Source organism: Myotis yumanensis, unplaced genomic scaffold (assembly GCF_028538775.1).
Source record: "Myotis yumanensis isolate MYYU_CA2020_CCGP unplaced genomic scaffold, mMyoYum1.0.hap1 SCAF_20, whole genome shotgun sequence".
Taxonomy (NCBI): Eukaryota; Metazoa; Chordata; class Mammalia; order Chiroptera; family Vespertilionidae; genus Myotis; species Myotis yumanensis.
The window spans coordinates 15,589,945-15,608,840 of record NW_027223771.1 but is presented as its reverse complement, the minus strand read 5'-3'; the positions used below and the strand labels follow the sequence as shown (position 1 = coordinate 15,608,840).

Here is an 18,896-nt window from a genome sequence, read left to right as displayed (position 1 = left end):
CTCATCCCTATGATAATCTTTCCCTATTTAACATGTATGTCTTTATATAGAGTAGAAAACTATAAAGGACAGTTTGTCTAAAGGCGCCCTCTAGTAATAATAACAAAGGTCACAATCAAGAAAGTAAATTTACCAAGTACCTGATTGTGTTGGAGTAACTTAACCCATTGTGTTTAAGTTGTTATCTTAAATGTTTCTATTTAGGGGGATTCTGACAAGTGATTTTATAATAGTACTAGAGGCCCTTTGCAGGGAATTCATGCACTCGGAGTGGGGGGTACCTCAGCTGGACCTGTGCCCTCTTGTAGTCTGGAAGCCCTCTGGGGATGTCCAATAGATGACCTAAGGCAGTGATGCGAAACCTATGACACGTGTGTCAGAGGTGACACAGGAACTCCTATTTTTTTTGGTAAATTTTACTTTGTTAAATGGCATTTAAATATATAAACTATATATGAAAAATATAAATCTTTGTTTTAATATGGTTGCAAATATCAAAAAATTTCTATACGGACATGGCACCAGAGTTAGGGTTTTTCAAAATGCTGACATGCTGAGCTCAAAAGGTTCACCATCACTGCCCTAAGCTGTCAGTTGGACATCCTCAGCACTGCTGTGGAGGTGGGAGAGGCTCCTGCCACTGCTGCTGCACTCGCCAGCTATGAGCGCAGCTTCTGGCTGAGCAGTGTTCCCCCTGTGGGTGCATAATGACCACTAGGGGTCAGCTTCTGCATTGAGCATCAGCCCCTTACTGGTCAGTATGCATCATAGCGACCAGTCGTTCCACCATTTGGTCCATTTGTATATTAGCCTTTTATTATATAGGATTGCTAAATTTTAGAGCTTCAAGACATTCAGTTTAAAGACTGGTAGATCAGGTTAACTATATGAAAATATTAAGGGGAAAAACCTAAAGGCACATAAAACCAAAAGAGGAGGAGAGATGCAACTGTCCTGGAAGAACATTTGAATGGTAAGTTCATTTGCCAAAGTTATACTATTTAGTTAGCTTTCATGCCCCCCTAATCTCATGAACCTGGCACAATAGTAATTATGTTTTAAGTTTAGAGGCTAATTGCTGAGTTAAATTTATTTTCTCTGCTTGTGCATTTGACTTACAAAGTTCGTTTCCTTTCCAAACATTTTCTGTGTTCCAATACTTCTTGGTAGAGTCACAAGTGGTTTTCTGTTTCTCTTTCTGCTATCATCTTGAGAAGCTTGCAAAAGTGGTGTTCTGAGTTCCAAATGACTTATATTTGAAGTGTTATGCGTAGATGTTAACGGCTCTGAGATTTCTTGAGATGCTCTTCGTGTCTAAAGAAAATAAAAATGATACATTTTTAAAGTAAGTATAACATGAACAGTTAGAATTGTCTTCTTTAGTTTTGAGTCAATGACTCAGAGATCAGTTTGAAGTGTGAAAAAAGCTGACATTTAAAATGTTTATCATCAATGTCCACTGAATTAAATCTGAGTTCTAAGGTTAATCATTCTTCTATTAGTAGTCATGTGATTTGATAATTCAAGGAATAATAGAATCAGTTTGAAAATTTTAAAGTAGGAGGATACAACTTAATTCAAGAGTATGGAACAATTTTTAAATTACATTCCCCCTTTTCTTTTCTTTTTTTCAAAGACATATTTTACTGATTTTTCAGAGAGAGGAAGTGAAGGGGATAGAGGTTAGAAACATCAATGAGAGAGAAACATCAATCAGCTGCCTCCTGCACCCCCCCCGCCCACTGGGGATGTGCCAGCAACCAAGGTACATACCCTTGACCAGAATCTAACCTGGGACCCTTCAGTCCACAGGTCGACACTCTATCCACTCAGCCAAACTGGTTAGGTCAATTTATGTGGGTTTTTTTTATTGATTTTAGGAAACAGCATAGGAGAGGGATAGAGAGAAACATCGATGATTATACGAGAATATTTTCCTATACTCCTGCTATTTAGTTGACCGAGTATATATATATATATATATATATATATATATATATATATATATACAATTGCATACTTAGACAACCTCATTTTACATACAGTATATTTTTCCGGAGTGGAAAATCTTAATAGATCAGAGAATTGATACAGAGAGAAAACAAAGAGTAACAGCAAGTGAAATTCTACCTCTTTTTGAAGTTGAACTTTCTCTTTTTCCCAAGACAGCTTCTTTACTTTTAACATTTCTATATCATTCTTAAGACTTTGCATATCTTGCTTTAGTTTTTCAATTACAGATACTCCAGATGTTCTGTCATTGTGCAGTGCAGAGGAACTCACATCTTTTAATCTAGAGTCCATGCTTGTACAATAATTAGCATTGAAATTATCTGCACATAATGGATTCTGGAACAAGCCTTCATTTGGCTTTGTTTCCTTATAAATATTTATAACAGCAGGCATACCATGGCTTTTCATTTCAATGATGATTTTTGTTCCATTGCAGCAGGGATGCTGCAATTCAGGATGGCTTTTTGGATCATGAGACTGAGGTGTAGGTCTGATGCCTAAGTTCCAATCTGTGGTATTTGGGTTCATATTTTTTGTCATCTGCATAGGAAACTCTTGGTCTTCTTTCACTCCAGATGTAACTACTAGGGTCCTTACTTTTTCATTTACTGTATCATTATAAAAACTTTGCTCATTTTTGTTTAAAACTTGTTCAGCATTAGGTTTGTGATCATTTTCAGAGTGTAATTCCTTGTCTCTTAAAGAAAGCTCAGAAGAAGAGTCCCACGGAGAGTCTTCTGGAGACCCGGGGTGTCCATGAGATGGAGAAACAATTTTGAGAGTGGTTTCTTCTCGTTTAGGAAATGTTTGTAATGCTGCAGAGATAGTCTTTCCAAATGCACCTTTTCCCTCACAATCAAGCATTTTACTTGTCACATTCGAAGGCATTTGTCTTAAGCTTGCTCCTTCTTTAGAGTTATCATGTAGTAGCTCTTCCTTAGGACAATCAGTGGTTTTGAATTTTACAGAAAATTCACGTGACTTCTGCTTTGACTCATCTTTGGAAAGTTGTAAATTCTTCCTCTCTCTAATGTGCCTTGCTTGATGCGCATATTCCTCATCCTTTTGCACAAAAGAGAGTCCTGAATATGAAGATGTATCCTCTTTGTCACATGCCTTGTTTATTTGTGATTCTTGAGACATTTTTTCCAGATGCAATGGTGGACAATGAACATGCTTTCTTTGATTTTTAGATGCCTTGGCTGTTGGGGTATGTGTTTCTGAAATAAATTTATCCTCAAATGATCAATTGTGAACAAAGATAAATTAGAATAGACTTTAAAATTAACTGTTAGATTTCTTAATCTATGTTTAGCTATTCCCAAAATCAATAATTGTAACTGAGAAGAAAAAGAAAGGAAAATCTTGACTTGGTCTAAATTAATATAAAAACATGCGCCCTCAAACCTAATTGTCACACTATTGGAATCAAAGAATTCATTAGGTGCTAAATATATCAGAAATAAATTAGTAGCTGAATTTTAACATTACAATGCCTTCCTCACTTAAAATATTTCACCTCACCCTATCCTAAATAGTGAGTCCCTCTAGTGCATTTCAGAATTTTTCAGTGTGATCCAAGATGGGAGTAAAGGAGGTGAAAGTTAAACTCACTTTCTCCATGGACCAGATCGGAATTACAACTCAATTATGGAACTACAAACTTGAATAACCAACTGAAGACTAGTTGATTATCAGTATTATAACCAAGGATCTATAGAAGAAGCCTCCAGCACAGGGAGGGCACCCAGAGGCCATCCCCTCAGCGCTCTCTACCAGCGCCACACAAAGCAGTCTCCTCACATGACTCCCAGGACAGAGATTCAATTGGGCTGGCCCCACATTCACTTGTGATGGATGAGAATGCAGAGGCATGTCTCAGTGCAGTGGTCCCCCTGACGAGCTTGTTGTCTCAACCCCACACTGGGCTTCCAGCCCTGAGAACCAGAGCCTGGAAGAGGAGCCCACAGGACATCTGGCTGTAAAAATCAGCAGGGATTCTGCCCTCCAGGAAGAGGTGGGATTCTGCTAGAAACCCAGGAGCCCTCACAAATGGCCCAGCTGATAATATCCTTCCCACCACCTACCCTGGGCTATGAGGAAAGGGTGGCTCAGAGTGGCCTAAGAGTCATGTGAGGAGACTGCTTTGTGTGGCGCTGGGAGAGAGCGCTGAGGGGGTGGCCTCTGGGTGCCCTCCCTGTGCTGAGTCCCTCTCCCACAATGCTCACAGATCCATCACCCCTGATGTCAAGCCCTCCCTTCCTTATGGTCTCAGCCAGGGGAATGTTCTAGACCATCGTCCTGAATCCTTGTCCCCTACCCTGTGGAGCTACATGCTGCAAAGGAGTACGGGCCCATGGTGTTTCATAGAGATCTCCTAAAGAGGTCTGGGTGGATTCAGGTGGTGTCAGAGACTGAGTAGTGTGACTTTGGGTTGGGGGGTCTTTATTCCCTTGCTGATCTAACTAAAGCCACCATTGCAGTGCTGAGCCCTCCCTTCATACAGTCAAATCCTGGTCTTTGGGACTTGATGATTTTGATAGCCTTCCCCTATAGTCTTCCTGATACCACCCCAATCACAGCAGTCCACGGGTATCTGGTGGCTGATAAGTGGCATTTGTGTACCCTGGGACTTGTGCTGAGTGCCCTGACACCCAAAAATGAAACAGAGTTTGAATCTGTATCAACATGGAAAACACCACTTGCACCTACCTGATGAGTCACTTACCTCATGCAACTCACATACCAATGGGCACTCTTTCAGTGAATGACCCCAACAGAAAGCTTGTAGGCAGAGATGGATCTCCAAGTGACTTGGGCTTTTTGCTGGTGGATGCTGGTGGAAGGAGGCATTGCTGTGCAGCTGGCCCCTCCCAGGTGCACCCAGGCCCAACAGAGGTAGTCACAAATACTCGATCTGTTTATAGCTCCACACAGGTACCCCAAGGGAAATCACAGGCAGAGAATGACATTGACTTGCAGAAGAATCCTTTCCAAGAGGCCCCAGAACCAACAAACCTGAGAGTTAGGTGGGGGGACTTGAGAGCATGACCCAATTAGATCCACAAGCAGAACACCCAAATGAAGATCGGGGCATACAGCAAACTGAGCTGGCATGAATTGCTCAACATAGGGTCACCTTTGCACAGCAGCTTGTATACCGTGTATAGTCAGCCAGCTTGAAGATCAACCCATTCCACAAGCAGGCCAACAGCTATCAAGGGTTTAAAAAGGGGGGTTCACAGAACACACACAAGTGACATTCCAAGAGCACCTAACAGAGGTGATCAGAAAGATTGTGCCAATGAGATTCAAAGACACCTAGTACATAAGGCCATTATTCCAAGACTAGGATGCAAAGCACATCTAACTAATATACAGAAACAAATAGAGAGAGTCAGACAAAATGTGGAGTCAAACATTCCCCAAATGAAAGAACAGAGAAAGTTTCAAAAAAAATAACAAAATGAAATGGACAGAAAATACGCATCAGATACAGAGTTCAATAACATGGTTACAAAGATACTCAAGGAATGTAATAATAACTTCAACACAGAGATAGCAATTATTAAAAATGACAAAGAATCCACATAAATAACCACTCAGAAATGAGGAGTACAATATCTGAAATGAAGAATACAGCAGAAGGAATCAACTGCAGATTAGATGAAGCAAAGAATAGGATATTTGACTTAGAAGACAAGGCAGCAGGAAGCACCCAATTACAGCAGCAAAAAATTAAAGAAAAATTGTTTTTCTTTAAAAAATTAGCGAGTTTCAATGACATCAGGGACAACACAAACCATAGGAACATCCACATTGTAGAGAAAGAGGAGAGAATGTGCAAAAAATTGAGAACCTAGTTGAAGAAATGACTTGAAACTTCCCTGACCTGTGAAAAACAAGGACCACAAGTACAGCACACAAAGAGAGTCCCATGCAAGATGAATTCAAGGAGGCCCACTCTAAGACACTTCATAATGAAAATGGCAATGCTTAATGACAAAGAGAGGACCTTAAGATTGCCCTCGTAATTTAGGTACAAATACCTGTGAAATACTCACCAAGAAACACAAAAGTGGCCAGCACTGCAAGCAATTATACATGATGGGACTGAAACCAATACCATGTTATATTACCATATTACTTGCTTTAAAAACATAATTTTAGGCCAAAGCCAAAAATTCCATCAGGGCTATTCCTGCTGTGTAGAAAATTTCCATGCAGCAGGCCTAAGATTGCTATCCTTAGAAAGTCCTGCTTAAATGCCTACCCTTCAGTTGGTGTCTGAAAACCTGAATCTGGGGAGGCTTTCCACATTTCCCTAAATGATAAGTGTGACTCCCTGTGCCTAAATACTTTGCACAAGTCATGAGGTTCTTACTGAACACTTGTTTTCCTTCTGGGAATCTAGAATTTGGGTACATGCTATGGGGAAGATGTCTATGTGACTAGTGTGCCATAAAAACCTTGACACTGAATCTAACCAGACCGGTAGATGACATGTTTCATGTGTGTTGTCAGAATTTGACACTGGAATAACTAAGCACATCCTGGTACCTCCACAGGGTGAGGACTCTGGGAAGCTTGTACCAGATGTCTGCCGCACTTTGTCACATGCACCTTTTCTCTTTTGCTGATTTTACTATACACCTTTCACTGTTATTACTCACACGTGTTAAAACTCACGTGTGAGCACACCTATATGCTGAGTCCTGTAAAATTTTCTAGTGAATAAGCAAACCTAGGGGTGTGTTTAGAAACATCTAACAAAATTGCATTATGTGAAAATGTTATTTGGATTGATGTGTTATACATGATTACAATAGAGAAGTTGATTTCACTGAATACCTGTCCTTGACTTTGCTTCCATCCTTCCTTGTTTTCGAGTTTTCTGTAGATCTATAACAACCTGAATAAACAGATGAAAGGGATAAATGAATCAATGGTGTCAGAAAATTATGTGAAACGAGCAACATTCCTATTTAGTCAGAATAAGAAATACTGAATCCCAATGCTTGACAGTACGTTCTATAGCAAAGTTCCTATAAAGGAAAGGAAGATATCTCACTGACAAATTTCTCCAACTGAACAGGGTTTAATTCCTTATCATAATCAACTAACTAGGAAAACTGAAAAAAATAATTATCATCTACACTAATAAAAGAGAAACATGGTACTTAGGGTACGACTGCTACCCTTCCCATTGGATAATCTGCATATCCTTATGCAAATTAACTGTCAGCCAAGATGGCGGCTGGCAGTCATGCACTGATGGGAGCAGGGAGACTTCCTTGCTCCAGTGACTGTGGACTCCAATGTTCCCTGCCTGCCGCTGCCGGCCTCTCAGCTGCAACTCTAAGCAACTATGTACTATGTTGCAAATAATAAGCTAAACAAAACCCCAGAAACGGGCTTTCATTCAGCCAGGCTTCAGCCAGCTTGACCACAACATTGTATCGATGTTTTCAGCAGCGAGGCCTCAGAGCTGAAGTTGGCCCAGAATTAAAACAAAAGAAAAAGAAAAAAAGGAGCGGTTAGGAGCTTCAGTCACCCGCTTCCGGAAAACAGCCCTCAGCCCCTCACCCAGACTGGCCAGGCACCCCAGTGGGGACCCCCACCCTGATCCAGGACACCCTTCAGGGCAAACCAGCCAGCCCCTACCCGTTCACCAGGCCTCTATTCTATATAGTAAAAGGGTAATATGCCTGCCGGCACAAGGATCAGCAGAGCAGCGAGGCTCCCGGCACAGGGATCTGCATGACAGGGGGCAGCGCCCAAACCCCCTGATCAGCCCTGCTCTGTGCCTGATAGGGAGGAGCTCCCCAATCCCCTGATTGCCCCGCGGCTCTGTGTGTGACAGGGTAGAGCCATAACCTCACCATCGGCCCTGCCCTGAGTGTGACAGTGGCGGTGGCCCAACCACCTGATCGGCCCTGCTCTGTGGGTGATAGAGGGTGGCGCCCCAAGCCCCCTCCACGGGCCTTGCTCTGTGTGTGACAGGGTAGAGCCATAACCTCCCCATTGGCCCTGCCGATGGAGAGGTTATGGCTCTACCCTGTCACACACAGAGCCGCAGGGCAATCAGGGGATTGGGGAGCTCCCCTCTATCAGGCACAGAGCAGGGCTGATCAGGGCGTTGGGACACCTTCCCCTTTCACAGGGTGCAGCGCCCCAACCCTCTGATCCGCCCTGCTCTGTGTGTGACAGGGGGTGGTGCCCCAACTCTCCTATCGGCCCTACTCTGTGGATGACAGGCGGGAGCTCCCCAACCCTCTGATCGACCCTGCTCTGTGTGACAGGGTACGGAGCCCCAATCCCCCCCATGGGCCCTGCTCTGTGAGTGACAGGGGGCATCACCCCAACCCCGTGATCAGTGGCGGCGCAACCTCTCCATCAACCCTGCCTTGAGTGTGACAGGAGGTGGTGCCCCAACCCCCCAATTGGCCCTACCCTGAGCGTGACTGAGGGTGGCATCGCAACCTCTCGATCCGCCCTGCTCTGTGCATGATGGGGCGGCCCCCCAACTCCTCAATCGGCCCTGCTTTGAGCCTGACCATGGGCTGCACTTAGGGATTGGGCCTGCCCTCTGCCACCCAGGAGCAGGCCTAAGCCAGCAGGTCATTATATCCCAAGAGGTCCCAGACTGCAAGAGGGCACAGGCCGGGCTGGGGGACCCCCCTCCCTCTGCCCAGTGCAAAAATTTTTGTGCACCAGGCCTCTAGTCTATTTATATAAAAGCCCAGCGACCATTATGCCAGAATGACCAGAAAGACTGGTGGCTATGACATGCACTGCAACAGCCAAACAGCCTCAACTGACCTTGTTCGGCCCCCCCCTCCTGGCTGGCTCAGCCCCCAGTCGGCCCCCAACACCCTGGTTAGGGGTTCATCCGACCGCCCACCACTTGCAGCTCCTCCCCCTGGCCAACCCCCAACCCGAATGACCCCAAACACTCCTAAATCTCTCCCTGGCTCCCTGGTGCATGTACAGTTAGTGCAAGCACACGAAAATAATTATCAGTCCCTCTGACCCCAACCAGAGTCTCCAGAGGGCTCTGCTAATATTGCAGCCAAGGTGTGGAATTCTCCCTCCATGGCCTGAAGCCCCAGGAGACCTTCCAAGTTAGCCAAAAAGGCGACAGAAGCATTAATGGATGGCGGTCCTTTGCGGAGAAATGTAGAGATGCTGCGGGGATTTTGTGAAATTGCAGTGACTTGCCGATTAGGTGAGCTTTCAATCTCTCTTTAAATGGGGTAGCAAAGAGGATCTGCAGGCTGCCAGGAGCAACAGTGAAGCACAGGCACATTCAAAAAGAGAAAAGCCTTTTAACAAACAAGCATGAAGATCATATTGTGAAACTAAGAGTAGAGTCCCAGAAAGAACGCAAAAATCATTAAAGGGCCATCATCCATCTTGATATATGTTTGCAAACAACACATAAACAACTTCATCTCATGGCACGTGAAATGCAAAACAGTTCTGTTGTGGGTTTTCTTTTGGCCATCCTTTATAATTAGATCCAGCCTGAGGAAAGCTATAGCTTCCAACATTTGATCTCCTGGCTGACCACACCCCCAATTGTCCCCCATCGGGGCAGGCAGACCTCTAGTATTTAATAAAACAGTGTTCTAATGATTGCAGAGTTCTTTTTCTTTATTACTAATCTTTTTAAAAAGTTCTTATTAAACACTATCGTGGCTCACCTATTAAAGGCAGTTTTTGACAGGACAAGTAAAAAGTGAAAGAAATGTTATCCAAAATATAGGGATATCCATGGATACTCATTAAACTCAACCTGTATGGGAAAATACTGGTCTTTCTTCATGAACTGTTGCTTTTTCCTTCCGATCGGTTAAAGTCCTAGTCTTCATGTCCATTCCAAATGCCAATTCAGGCCCTAACTGGTTTAGCTCAGTGAATAGAGCCCTTGCCCACAGACTGAACTGTCCCAGGTGTGATTGCGTTCAAGGGAAAGTACCTTGGTTGTAGGTTCCCTGTCCCTGGTTGGAGAGCATGCAGGAGGCAACCGATTGACATGTCCCTCTCACATCAATGTTTCTCTGTCTCTCCCTCTCCCTTCCACTCTCTCTAAAAATCAATGGAAAAATACCTTCATGTGAGGATTAACAACACAACTGAAAAAAATGCAAGTGCACGACCTAGAAACCTATGAATCACCTTAGATTTCTCTCTCTTCAGTAAGTCTTTACATGCAATCATCACAAGATCTACCGTCTCTGCTGTATTTTGCTACTGTCAAGTGCCCTAGTCAAATATGGGCTTCTAGATGATGGCATTCACAGCGGGGAAAATACTACCAACTATTATTGTTCTTTCTTAAATTAGTAATATTTTTTAAGCAAAACAAATGAGAAAGACATAAAGGTAGAAAAACACCAACATTTTAAAGGGAATGAATTGAGCTTCCGGACTCATTTCAGCATGGATGCTTGAAATCTTCATAGTAGACTTATGCTAGACCAGAGGCAAAATATTCTTTGGTCTCCCATCTCTTTATGTGTTTTCCTTCCATCTATCCTCTACAGGAGGGGTCAGCAATGTACGGTCCACAGGCCAAATACAAACTGCCATCTGGTTTTGCAAATAGTCTCACTGGAACACAGTCATGCATATTCACTGACAGATTCTCTAGGACTGCGCTCACACTACAATGGCACACTTGAGTAGATATGACAGACCACATGGACTAAAATCAGGCCCTTTAAAAGAAAAATCTTGCTGATCCCTGCATCCCACCACAAACAGAGGAACCTAATCATATGTAATCCTGTTAGTCTTCTGCCAAAAACTCCAGTGAATCCCTGTAGTAAGTATTGCTGGCTCCCTACCTTAGTCTTCCTTATTGCTGGAGAACCACAACTGTATTTGGACATTTACTGTTCTGATACACAAAGAAGGTGTTATCTCCCCAGCTCCAAAGAGAGTTATGATTATACTAAGCTCATTAAAGAAACTGGTTTACCACTTAAGGATTTAAGAATGAGCATGGGATGTAACCCAAGTGCATCAAAAGTTAGGGGAAGTCAACTCCAAGTCTCTCAGTGTTTTCCCTATTTAAAAGAAACCCACAGGCCAGGCCAGTAATGCTAAGTGAATGAAGAGCTGTCCCATGCACTGAGAGGTTCCTGGTTCAATTTCTGGTCAGGCCACATGCTCCAGTTGCAGGCTCAACCCCAGCAGTGGCGTGCAGTAGGCAGCCTATGGATGTGATGGTTCTCTCTCATTGATGTTTCTCTCACTTTCCCTTCCTCTCTCTCTAAAAATAATTAAAAACATGTTTAAAAAAATTCAAGGAAACAAATAGCTCAACCTCACTAATCAGGGAAATGCAAATTAAAGCCACAGAGAAGTACCACCTCACTCCTCTCAGAACGGCTGTTCTCAAAATATAAAGAGCAAGTGTTTTTGAGGACATGGAGAAGAGACAAAGCCTCACACACTGTTCATGTGAATATAAATCGGTACAGTAATTGTGGAAAACAGCATGGAGATTCCTAAAGAAATTAGAAACAGAACTGCCATTCCTCATCTGGGTATTTACCCAACAGATATATATAAACACGCATTTTGGGGGGAAAATATCTGTGCACTCCTATGTTCACTGCAACATTATTCACAATAGCCAGGATATGGAAGCAACCAGGATTCTTCCCATAGATAAATGAATAAAGATGATGTGTTATGTATATGTGTTTTGTATATGTGATATATATATATATATATATATATATATATATATATATATGGAGAGAGAGAGAGAGAGAGAGAGAGAGAGAGAGAGAGAGAGAGAGACTGATGTATTACTCAGGCATATGAAAGAATAAATAACTATATTCGTAAGCACTTAATGTGATATGGCACCTAATAAGCACTGAATAAAGAATAGAAAATAATATAGATGGCGTGATATTAACAAGCTCTTGGAGGCAGGGACGGTATTTGAATTCTGCAACATCACAGTAACAAGTACCTAAAAGACGCCTGAGAGTTAAATGGCGTATCATTAAGCTGAAAAATGAGTAACTGAATTTTGATATTTTCTGTGAAAATTTTGTTTTAAAAAAATAAGAGAGAAATAAACCTGGGGAAGCTCTCCCGTATTACACATATCTTCAAGGTCAAAACACTATTTCATTTTTGTGTTTCCTATCACTTGCAAAACCAACCTACACAAGTCCTCTGATAAAGTCGACTAAGTCCAAGGTGTCTTCACAGAATCCAGATGAGATTGGGCGCGTTCAGGGTGGTATGGCCGTAGACTCTTCACACAATTCAGATTGCACAATGAACTAGGTAACATATCTGGCATTTTTGTTACTGAGAAACATTTTTGTACGTTTACTGTAATTTGTTGAGTCCCTCGTTGGGCTTTGCGAATATTTATTATGATTATTTTTTCACCAATGACAATAGAGCATCTTGTTCTACAACAGTGGTTCTCAACCTGTGGGTTGCAACCCCTTTCGGGGTAGAACGACCCTTTCACAGCGGTCGCCTAAGACCATCGGAAAACACATATATAATTACATATTGTTTTTGCGATTAATCACTATGCTTTAATTATGTTCAATTTGTAACAATGAAATTGGGGGTCACCGGAACATGAGGAACTGTATTAAAGGGTCACAGCATCAGGAAGGTTGAGAACCACTGTTCTAAAGAAATGCCAGTGTCCTGATAATTACCAAATTAATGAAGTGAACATATCTCCTTCTGTTTTGACTTCTGAGGATTAAAGTTGATATAATGAGATCTTCTTGGCATAATGTGAACAATACGCTCTGCTTCCCAACAGGTATTGTTTTTCTGACTTCCGCTCTATGGGTAGACATCTTTAAAACACTATCTCATTGAGATTCTTGCACTCTGGCTAAGGGGTATAGTTCTTATTCTTTGCCATTTGTTTGTGATATTAGGAAAGTATTGTTGAGTTCCGAGTTTTAGTTTCTTTTTTTGTGAGACAAATCTCTATGTAATAACAAGTACTTGCAAAATATAACCCATTTCAATGAAAACTAAACAAAAGATCCATTTTAGAACAGGTCCAATTTGGAATAATATGAACATAGAGGAAACATACACCATCCAAACATAATTTTTTTTACATAAAGATATTTTATGGGATTTTAGGGATAAGGACTAACTAAATGAATTTCTTTTCAAATGATATTGCCCCAGATTTTAATGTTGTTATTAATACTGAATACTATGCTATGAAGAAAGAGATTAGAAAAACTATACATGCAACTTACACATTGTTTGGTATTATTTCCCTGCTCTCTCATTATCAAACTTTCTCACTCTTACTTCATCTATGGCAGGAACTCCAAGAGGAATTCACTATCAGAGGTTTTACCAGGGAGTGCTATTTTCAGATTTTTGAGGCCTCCTTTCTTCTTTATATTTCGAAGTTAGCTGTTGCTTGCTGTGCACAAAACTGGTGATAAATAACATTACTCTCTTAATATTAATATAAAAATATTTTCAAAATATAGTAAATTCTTAGGATATTTCAGATAATATCAGAGCTAATATTGCAATGTTAATGATACCATACACTTTAAATTTGTAAGTTCCACAACTGTTTTATGAAGTACAAAACAAAAAATTGTAACCGTCATGATTTGAGAGCAGTATAATTCAGTGAATTAATTAGAGTTAGCTTGACATTATTATAAGTTTCTAGAACTCAGACACCCTAGTTCTATAACCAATAGCTATTTGTTATCAAACAAGTCCTTATTTTTGGCTCAGTTCTCCTCTACAAAATAAGAAACTTACTTCCTTATTTTATAAGTTTGCTAGGAGAATTAAAAGAGATGATACAGCAAAAAGATATACTCAGAAAATTTAAACCAAAGTAAAAATCTAGTCCTGACATTTATTTCTTGAAATTATTTGGATTCTCAAATAAATAACAATGTGGAATTTTCATAGTTTCTCATATTCAAATGTTGCAGTTTTCTGAAAATGTTATGAATTTTGGTTATTACCTGTACTTACATTGCCGTTTGTATTTCAGTGTACCTCAGCTATTATGTAAGTAACAACTAAATTAATGTACGAATAGATTTCCCCATGAAGTCAGATAACACCATGCTCCCTTCTTTATGCAGCAAATCATACAAACCAAAGAAAACTAATAGAAGCCAGGACCTGGGCTGGACTACTACTATTCCTTCTCTAACTACTCAGATTCTGAACCAGCAGATCTTTATGAGAGCGATGCTTAATCTCCCTGTCCATCCCCAATTGGCTTGGAAGATGCAATCCTACTGGTCACCCATGGATATTTATCGGTCATGGATGGGCCCTTAGCAATTTTAAGGACCAATAACCTACTTTTGATTCAGAGCTTTCTGTTGACTGGCTTCCATGTGAGGAATAATCTAAAATACTCTGAAACCTAAGGTAAATTTAAGTCACTTGGGAAACTTTCATTGTTATGGCAAAGAGATCACTTGAGGGGCCAACCTCAATTACGGAACTTCAGGCAAGTTGGTGCCTACTGCTCTGGGAGAGTGATGTGGGACCTTCCACTACCTAATAAAGGTGCTCAACAGAATAAATGTCACCTTGGGGTGCAGATCCTGTAACAAAGGAGAAATGATCATCTGGCCCTTTCCTGCAACATTATTTGAATATCCCTGGCAGCTCAAATGTTTCCAACTAACACTTTCTAGCAGGAAAAAAAAAACAAACAAACTCAAATGGTAACTAGTCTGAAAAGATCTGGGCTAAAAAGTAAGCTCCAAAATAAAAAATAAAAAAAGAGACATATGTAATATTTTTTGTAATACTTTAAGCAATAAAACATAATAAAGAAAGTGAAAGTAAGCTCCAGGTAAGCTTTCCAGTTCTGTGTGTATTGGGGGAGGGGCGCTGTGGATGGGTAGAGCTAGGAGGCCCAGGTGCCAGAATAGGGTGCTGGTAATTGGAATAGTGGATAAGCATATAGAGCATAGGTATATAAGCTAAAAAAAGAGGCAGAAACACAAGTCCTAGTGTGAATCAACATGAAGACTCAGGAATCTCCAGTCCCAGTGCCCAGCACACATGGGGGAGCCATTTGGCTTTTTCCCCTTATCTCTGCTCCCGCCCCTGAGCCCTCCCAGAACCACTGGGTGTCTTAGGGGTCTGAGTCTCCCTTGAATGCCTTCACAGTGTGGGAACACGCATCCAAGGGATGTGACCATTTCTCTCAGTGGCAGTTTTCCAAGGTTGACCCCACTCAGGATTTCTAACGACTGGGAACGGGGAGTAACTGCTGCCTTTCCATCTCCTGTCCATTTTCCTTGAAGGAGCCAGAACCCAAGATTCTTGGTAGAAGGGAAGCCATGGACCTCCCATCAGTGGACATAGTTTGGATCAAAGCCTGGCAGCCGGAAGGGTTTGCTCACAGACTATGGATTCACCTGGGCACTGTCTCTCTGCCCATCCAGAACCCTGCACTAGGCGCCCTCTGTCCTTGAAACATTCACTCTCCTCAACAGCCCTGAGCAGGAGGCAGGGACAGTCACTTCTTACACATGAAGAGGCTCTGCACTCACCGACTCTGCTCTCACCGACTCTACGTCCACCGACTCTACCTCCACCGACTCTTCACACACTGACTCTTCACACACCGACTGCACACAACCGACTCCACACCACCAACTCCACATCCTCCGACTCTGCACCGCAAATTCCATGCCACCCATTTCAAACTGCCGTATGGGCCGCATTCTAAACTGCTCTGCAAGCAGCTCATGCCCAATGTTAACTGCTTTGGAATACACAAATATTAGGACACTCTCCCTATGAAACTTAAGACCTGTATGGGCATATAAAATATAAAGAAACAAAATGGATATATATATGTATCCTACATGATTATAAATGGAAATTAACTATTTCATTCTAACTTTGTCTACCACATTTCTAATAATTATTGTTTTCCCATCAGCTGAATTATAGAAATCAATCTGTTACTTTTAGGTAACAACACATTCATTTTATTTTGTGAAGTCTTATCTAGAGAGCTCAGCTCCCAACCAACTACCTAAAAAACAATTTCACAAATGATTCACTAATGTGTAGTTTATGAGAAAAATGAACAAAGTAAAGCTGTGTGTTTGGAAAATACTTTACTTAATTTTAAAATATATATTTTTATTAAGTTCAGAGGGAAAAGAAGGAGGGAGATATATAAACATCAATGATGAGAGACAATCATTGATAGGCTGCCTACTGCATGCCCAGTAATGGGGATCAAGCCCCCAATCTGGACATGTGCCCCGATCGGGTATGGAAGAGTGATTTCCTGGTTCATAGTTTGATGCTGAATCACTGAGCCACACCAGCCTGACTGGAAAATACTTTAACAAAAAGATATTGTACATAGCTTTCTGTGCAAGGAGTCTTAAATTAGCACCTGCAAGAAAGACATTTAGAGAGCAAATATGCAGGTATCCTCTGAACAGAATTTAAACATTTAGGCTGGCTGGGGAATCCAAGATGGCAGCATAGGTAAACACCGGAAATTGCTGCATCACACAACCACTTCAAAAATACAACTAAAAGACAAAATGGACATCATCCAGAACTACAGGAAGGCTGGCTGAGTGGATATTCTACAACTAGAAGGAAAGAGACAAGCACTGAGACTCAGAGGCGGTGCAGAAGTAAAGTGCAGAGGTACCGAGTTGCACGCCAAAAGGGCTGGCAACTGAGGAGTGGCGCACATGGAGAGGGCTGGCTGATGAGGACTTGGTTGTCTTTTTCAATCGGGAGGGAGTCTCAAGCTCCAGACTGCTCTGAAGCTCATCTGAGTCTCTGGGGACCCAGACTCGTACAGGGAGAAACTGGACTGTCTGGCATCAGGCAGAACTTGAGGGTGGCTTTCCCTTAGAGGTGCTTGCAGTGATTAAAGGGACACTGAGATGCAGGCCTCTTAGGGTAGGACTGGGGAGCAGCCATAGTTGCTTGCTCCCACCCTGTTGATCCCCTGAGACCCCACACCACCCAAGCTGTGCACAGAGGCTTTGCATATGAAAGGCCTGGCCCTTTGCAACCTGAAAATTACCTAACAAACTGCAGCTGAATCAGAGAGACCCAGAACGTCCAAAAGAAGGTCCAAGGCCCCACAGCAGCTTGCATTGCTTCACAGCTGGGTCTCATCTGGGCACCTCCAAACCCCAAACAAAGAAGAGGAATCTCTCCATAGCTTCTGCTGTGCAGCCTCAGGCAGAGGCTAAATTAGCAGCACCTTAGAGATCCAAGAGCCACTGTCCCCAGGGGTCAGAGTGGGACCATCCAGATTACAACTCCTCAGATCCATAAGGGACACACTCAGTGGGCCGACTCAGTGAGCACCAAAGTCCCAGTGAAGCAAGTCTTGCCCCAGAAGAGTGTCTCCAGCTCAGAAGTTCTCCCACTGCAGACACAGCTGATTCTCACAGCCTAATGGCCTGGAGGTCAATTCCTCCCAGTGATACCTACAACCATCAAGACTTAACTATTACAAAACTGTGCACAAAGCCCACAAAGTGGTGTACCAAGAGTGTCCACTTCAGGTAATTGGGGAGGCTGAGCCACTGGGCCCTATAGGACACCTAACACAGAAAGTTACTCTATCAACACAGGGAAGCATAAAAAATGTGGAGACAAAGAAACAAGTCACAAATGACAGAAACTGAGGAAAGCGAACTACTGGATAATGAGATCAAAAGCACACTTTTAAGGTTTTTCAAGAACTTTCTAGAAACCGCCAATGAATTTAGTGAGACCCTCGAGGTTATGAAAAAGGACCAACTAGAAATTAAGCATATACTGACTGAAATAAAGGATATTATGCAGAGTTCCAAAAGCAGACTAGAGGATCGCAAGAATCAAGTCAATGATTTGAAGTATAAAGAAGCAAAAATCACCCAACCAGAAACACAAAATGAAAAAAGAATCCAAAAATATGAAGATAGTGTAAGGAGCCTCTAGGCCAATTTCAAGCATACCAACATCCGAATTATGGGGATGCCAGAAGAAGAGAGAGAGCAAGATATTGAAAACCTATTTGAAGAAATCATGACAGAAAACTTCCCCTACCTGGTGAAAGAAATAGACTTCCAAGTCCAGGAAGGGCACAGAACACAAAGCAAAAGGAATCCAAAGAGGACCACACCAAGACACATCATAATTAAAATGCCAAGAGCAAAAGACAAAGAGAGAATCTTAAAAGCAGCAAGAGAAAAACAATCAGTTACCTACAAGGGAGTACCCATACGACTGTCAGCTGATTTCTCAACAGGAACCATGCAAGCCAGAAGGGAGTGGCAAGAAATATTCAAAGTGATGATTAGCAAGAACCTACAACCTAGATTACTTTATCCATCAAAGCTATCATTCAGAATTGAAGGTCAGATAAAGAGCTTCACAGGTAAGAGAAAGCTAAAGGAGTTTATCACCACCAAACCAGTATTATGTGAAATGCTGAAAGGTATCCTATAAGAAGAGGAAAAAGAAGAAAAAGGTAAAGATACCAATTATGAACAACAAATACACATCTATCAACAAGTGAATCTAAAAATCAAGTGAATAAATAATCTGATGAACAGAATAAACTGGTGAATATAATAGAATCAGCGGTATAGAAAGGGCATGGACTGACTACTCTCAGGTGGGAAGGGGTTTGGGGGGGTGCGGGGAGAGACTGGACAAAAATTGTACACCTATGGATGAGGAAAGTGGGTGGCGGGGGTAAGGGCAGAGGGTGGGGTGGGAACAGGGTGGAGGGGAGCTATGGGGGGGGGAAGAGGAACAACTGTAATAATCTGAACAATAAAGATTTAATTGTAAAAAAACATTTAGGCTGTAAATAAATGAGC

At 42.0% G+C, this 18,896-nt stretch overlaps 1 protein-coding gene across 1 annotated transcript in view; it reads right to left on the bottom strand.

The window, feature by feature from the left end:
* Positions 1–15,761, bottom strand: part of LOC138998591 (protein Daple-like) — a 51,432-nt gene extending 35,671 nt beyond the window's left edge. The window contains exon 1 of the mRNA XM_070400733.1: positions 15,588–15,761. Coding sequence (XP_070256834.1) covers positions 15,588–15,761 — 174 coding nt within the window. The remainder of the gene's footprint in view (positions 1–15,587) is intronic.
* Positions 15,762–18,896: the final 3,135 nt, after the last annotated feature.